We start from the raw sequence: 5,455 nt of genomic DNA, 5'->3' as shown, positions 1-5,455 counted from the left end.
GGCTAAATGCAAATTAGAGGAACAGCATCTCATATTTCGCTTGGGCAGCTTACAGCCCAGTGGTATGAATATTGATTTCTCTCACTTCAGGTAGCCCCGGCATTCCCACTCTCTCTATCCCTCCCCCACCCAGGTCGCACTAGCTTCTCGTTTTCACCCGACAAACAATGGCCTGTTTCCTTTATCATCAATACTTTTTTGCATATCTTTCATTCATTGTTCTTTATCTCTCCACATCACCATCTATATCTCTCGTTTCCCTTATCCCTAACCAGTCTGAAGAAGGGTATCGACCCAAAATGTCACCCATTCCTTCTCTCCAGAGATGCTGCCTGTCCCGCTGAGTTACTCCAGCTTTTTGAGTCTATCTTCTGTTTGTGAGTCTGCGCGTTAGTGTGTGCGTCTCTGTGTGAGTGTGTATGTATCTGTATGTGTCTGTGTGTGTGTGCATGTGTATATGTGCATCTTTGTGTGTGTATATGTGTATCTTTGTGTGTATCTGTGTGTGTGTGCGTTTGTGTATGTGTATCTGTGTAACTGTGTGTGGGCATGTGTGTGTATCTGTGTGTGTGTATCTGTGCGAGTGTGTATCTCTGTGTGCGTGTGTGTATCTGTGTGTGCATGCGTGCTTGTGTGTATGTATCTGTTTGTGTGTGTGTGAGTGCATGCGTGTGTGTGTGTGTGAGTGCACGCGTGTGTGTATCTTTGTGTGTGCTGGTGTGTATCTGTGTGTGTGCGTGCGTATGTGTGTATCGGTGTTTGGGTGTGTGTGAGCCTGTGTGTGCAAACGTGTGTATGAGTGCACGTGTGTGTGTGTGCGTATCAGTGTGTATGTGTGTGTATCTGTGTGCGTGCGTGTGTGTGTATCTGTGTGTGTCAGTGTGTGTATGTGCATCTCTGTGTATATTTATGTGTGCATCTCTGCGTTTGTATGTGTATGTGTATCTCTGAGTGTGTGTGTATCTGTGTGTGTGGGCATGTGTATTTCTGCGTGGTGTATCTGTGTGTGTGTATCAGTGTGTGTGTGTGTGTGTGTGCGTGTATCTGTGTGTGTGTATCTGTGTGCGCGTGCGTGTGTATGCGTCTCTGCCTGTGTGCGTGCGTGCCTGTGTGTATCTGTCTTGCTGCTGAAGGCTGTGCTGATCACCAGTGCGGAGCGTGCACCCACTCATGTGAGATGTCGTGTTCTCAGGCCTGCACTAGTGACTGTAGCGGAAGCCACTGTGTGGTTTGTGTGAGCGGGGAGCAGCAGCGCAGCCAGACAACGTGCAGCGGGGAACCCTGTTCTCCAGTGTGTCTCGCTCTACGCTCCCTGTGTGCCTTGACTGTACTTGTGTACAGTACGATGACTGGATTGCACACAAAGCTATTCATTATCTCACACTACAATCCAATACCGTCCATAACTGTGTCAAGAACAGGTGGAGGCTTCTCTTGCCCCCCCCCCCCCCCCCCTTTCATCAACCCCTCTCAGTGCCGAAACACTGTCCATGACCCCCTGTAAACACTGACACACTCATAGATGACAGAGGGCTAATGCAGCAGCTGTGGAGTGCACGCACTCTCTCTCCAACCACTAGCAAACAAACAACAAGTCCACAAGAAGTATTTATAAAGCATTGTTTAATCAGAGTAACTGAGATAAGGTTTCAAACAATGTCACTTTAAGATCCCGGCACAACAGTTAACGCGGTGATTAAAAATCTTACACAAACCCTTCCTCACACAATAAAAAAATTCCAGGTATCTCTCATACAAGAACAAGAGGGTAAATATTGGACAATCACACTGGTCAGTGTCGAGATATCTCTGAGAGAGAGACCGATATCCCCAGTGAGAGACTGAGACCAGTCAGTGTGTGGATATCCCCGAGACACCTTCCTATTACCTTCTGCATTCCTCTCCCCCCCACCCCCCCCCACCGATTCTTTCTCTCTCCCCACTCTCACTATCCCCCACACCACCACCCCCCCCCCCCCCCCCCCCACTCACTGACTCTCCCATCTCTCTCTCCCCCTCTCACTCAGTGTCCCAGCATTCTCCCCCGATGCGGCTGGCTACTTGAGATCCATGAATCGTATGTCCATGATGAGACACACGCCGTCGGGGAGAGGTCGTGGTGCGGGGGAGAGCACGGTGAACACCTTCCTCTCCACGTCGACGCCGGTGACGACCACAAAGCCGGTGAGGCTGGAGTCGAGGATATGTGGTCCAGGTGCGGTCTGGGTGCTGAGACTGAGCAGATGATGCGCCAGGTCCCTGCCCGCCTGCACGGGCACCAGCTTCAGCTGCGGGTCGTCCTGCCTGACGCCCAGGGGCAGGCACGAGTCGGGCACGGCCGGCGCCCCCACACGCAGGATCTGCACGTCTGCGAAACGCACCTCGAAGGCGTGGGGGAAGAGGTCGCCGCTGGTTCCGTAGAAATACTCGCGGATACGCTCGTCTCGACTCTCCCGCCGGAACTCCTTGGAGCGCTCCACCGCCCCGCCAGACTTGGGCAGCAACGCCGTCTTGACAAAGTGCGGCAGGTCCCGCTTCAGCTCGTTGTACAGACGCTCCTGGTCCAACACCAGCGCCACGTCCACCTCAAACGCACAGGCGGCATGGAGCAGAGCCTGGTAGCCCGTGCCCTTCACCCACCCACACGTGTTGATCACACAGCCGCCTGCATTCGCACGCCGGTTACGCTCACAACGCTGGTTAAACACCTCCGCCAGCCGCGTGGTGATCTGCGGGGGGGGGGGGGAGAGGGGTAGAGGAGGGGATGAGAGGTGGAGAGGAGAGGGAGATGGGAGGGGGGAGCAGGAGGGAGAGAGAGGAGGGGGGGGAGAGAAAGTGAGAGGGTGTTAGTGCTACTTTCCTTGACCTCTACACGTCCCCTCTGCCCCTCCCCTTCATTAACAGTCTCTCTGCTTCAGAAGAACCAAGCACCATTACTCCCCTTCCCCACCTCCTCTGGGAGCGCCATTAGTCACGATCCCGACCCTCCCTTCACTATCCCTGCTCCCCGTCTCTGACACTAACACTCCCTCCACATCCCTATTAACCCCCTCCATTAATTTCCCCCTCTCTACCAGGGAAAAACAACCATCCCTGTAACTGCCACCTCCACTCCCTGATCTCTCCCCCCCCCCCCATCCACTCCCCCCTCTCTCTCCCACTCCCCCCCCATGTCCACTCCCCCCTCCCCCCCCACCCCCGTGTCCACTCCCCCCCCCCCGTGACCACTACCCCCACCCTCCAACTCTCCCCCCTCACCCTGTTGTAGAGCTTGATGTTGGTGCCAGGGGTGGTTGAGCCAAAGTGATAGACGAGGGGGGCTCGGAGACAGAATCCGCCCTCTGGGCTGGCGGGCCGCTCCACACACAGGGCCCCCACCGTGCCGGGCACAGACAGACAGCCCTGGCCCACATCCAGGTCCACCATGGTGGGGATCCTGCCCAGCCGCGCGGCGTAGTTGAGGAGGAGGCGGCACAGGGTGGTCTTGCCCACGTCGGAGGGGCCGACGACGATGACCCGCGGCCCCCTCTCGCCGTCCTCCTCTGCCCGCTGCCTCATCTGCTCCAGGGCGGCGTGGCAGTTGAGGTAGATGGTCATGGGCGTGTCGCGGGACACGTACGCCGCCTCCGTCTTGCCTCGCAAACGCACGCTGCAGCCGTGCCAGGTGAACACAGCCGCCTTCGACCCCCCCTTGAACACGTACGGCCGGTGGGGGGTCAGCTCCGACCCAAACACTTCGGCCAGTCCCGAGCGGAGCTCCACCTCCGCAGTGCGGCCTGACTCCACCTCAAAGCGCAGCTCCGTCTCTTTCTCCAGCTCAAAGGTGCTGACCGGCTGGGAGTCTCGCACCTCCTCACCCATCACTGACGGGGGGGGGGGGAAGGAGAGAAGGGGGGGGGGGGGGAGAGAGAAGGGAGGGGGAAAGAAGGGGGGAGGGAGAGAGAGGAGGGGGAGAGAGTGATGGAGAGGAGGGGGAGAGAGGAGGAGGGGGGGGGGGGGGGGAATGAGAGAGAAATTGTTTAGTTACTCGCATCAACTGGTCCCACAGCAATCATTCCTCCTTCTCCCCGCTCCCAACCGGCAGAAGGTACAGGAGCTTGAAAGCGAGCACCACCAGACTCAGAAACAACTTTCCCCCCTCAGTCATCAGGCATAAGCTAGGGTACTGTCCGATTCACCTCTACCCCATTGTGGAGATTGGACTTTGTCTCTGGAACTGATGCGCTACAATGCTGAGAACTATATTCTGCACTCTGTATCTTCCCCCTCTCTCCCTCCCTCTACCCCCCCTCCTCTCTCGCTCTCTCCCCCTCCTCCATCACTCCCTCTCAATAGACAATAGATGCAGGAGGCCATTCGGCCCTTCGAGCCAGCACCGCCATTCAATGTGATCATTGCTGATCATCCACAATCAGTTCCTGCCCGTCTCCCCGCACCCACCTGTCACCTGTCACCGTCACCTGTCTCTCTCTCCCCGTCTCCCCGTCTCCCCGCACCCACCTGTCACCTGTCACCTGTCCCTCTCTCTCTCTCTCTGTCTCCCAGCAACGATATAGAGGAGCAAGGATCGTCCGCTATAAGATCTTCACTTCCCCGCGCGACCAAAGACCAGGGAGCGGAGAACGACTTCCGGGCCCGTGTTTCCGGTTCCGGCCCCGCCCCCCGACAACGGTTGCCAGGGACGTGCCAACGCTGCTCCAGTTTCCGGCCCCGCCCCCCCCCCCCCGCTGCAGCCAGTGACGTTGAGGAAGGAACTGCAGGCGCTGGTTTACACCGAAGAAAGACACAAGATGCTGGAGTAACTCAGCGGGACAGGCGGCATCTGTGGAGAGAAGGAGTGGGGGACGGGTCGGGTCAAGACCCTTCTTCAGACTGGTTAGGGATAAGGGAAATTAGAGATATGGACGATGATGTGGAGAGATAAAGTAGAGATAATGTAGACACAGGTAGAAGTATGGGGTCGAGGCTTCTCGTTCTCACCAAACAAACAGCTAACAAAGGCCTGTTTCCTTTATCATAGTGACTTTTTTTGCATATCTTTCATTCATTGTGCTTTATTTCTCTGTATCATCGTCTATATCTCTCATTCCCCTTTTCCCTGACTAGTCTGAAGAAGGGTCTCATCCCGAAGCATCACCCATCCCTTCGCTCCAGGTATGCTGCTTGCCAACAATCAAACCAAACCACTTCAATTCTCCATAGATGCTGCCTCACCCGCTGAGTTTCTCCAGCATTTTTGTCTTCCTAAAGAATAATGAGTGACAGATATACAAAAAGGTAATGATGATAAAGGAAATAGGTCATTGTTAGCTGTGTAGGGTGAAAATTAGAAGCTACTGCGACTTGGGTGGGGAAGGGATAGAGAGAGAGGGAATGCTGGGGCTACCTGAAGTGAGATAAATCAATATTCATACCACTGGGCTGTAAGCTCCCCAAGTGAAATATGAGATACTGT

The 5,455-nt window shown here is 55.5% G+C and overlaps 1 protein-coding gene across 4 annotated transcripts; it reads right to left on the bottom strand.

Annotated features, from left to right (window-relative positions):
• Positions 1-1,606: 1,606 nt before the first annotated feature.
• Positions 1,607-4,644, bottom strand: clp1 (cleavage factor polyribonucleotide kinase subunit 1). Of its 4 annotated transcripts, none has more exons than XM_033042093.1 (3): positions 4,515-4,644; positions 3,259-3,863; positions 1,607-2,729 (listed from the first exon to the last, which is right to left on the bottom strand). In XM_033042093.1, exons 2-3 carry the CDS (start codon positions 3,859-3,861, stop codon positions 2,058-2,060), a joined length of 1,275 nt encoding a protein of 424 aa, XP_032897984.1. In that variant the 5' UTR covers positions 3,862-3,863; positions 4,515-4,644; the 3' UTR covers positions 1,607-2,057. The 4 variants fall into 4 exon arrangements, with proteins under 4 accessions (XP_032897984.1, XP_032897985.1, XP_032897987.1 ...); XM_033042094.1 differs by having other exon boundaries at positions 3,259-3,866; positions 4,528-4,641; XM_033042096.1 differs by lacking the exon at positions 4,515-4,644 and adding an exon at positions 4,461-4,470.
• Between the last annotated feature and the right edge of the window lie 811 nt (positions 4,645-5,455).

The sequence above is a fragment of the Amblyraja radiata genome, chromosome 23 (assembly GCF_010909765.2).
Source record: "Amblyraja radiata isolate CabotCenter1 chromosome 23, sAmbRad1.1.pri, whole genome shotgun sequence".
Lineage (NCBI taxonomy): Eukaryota > Metazoa > Chordata > Chondrichthyes > Rajiformes > Rajidae > Amblyraja > Amblyraja radiata.
This window is presented reverse-complemented; position numbering and strand designations above follow the sequence as displayed.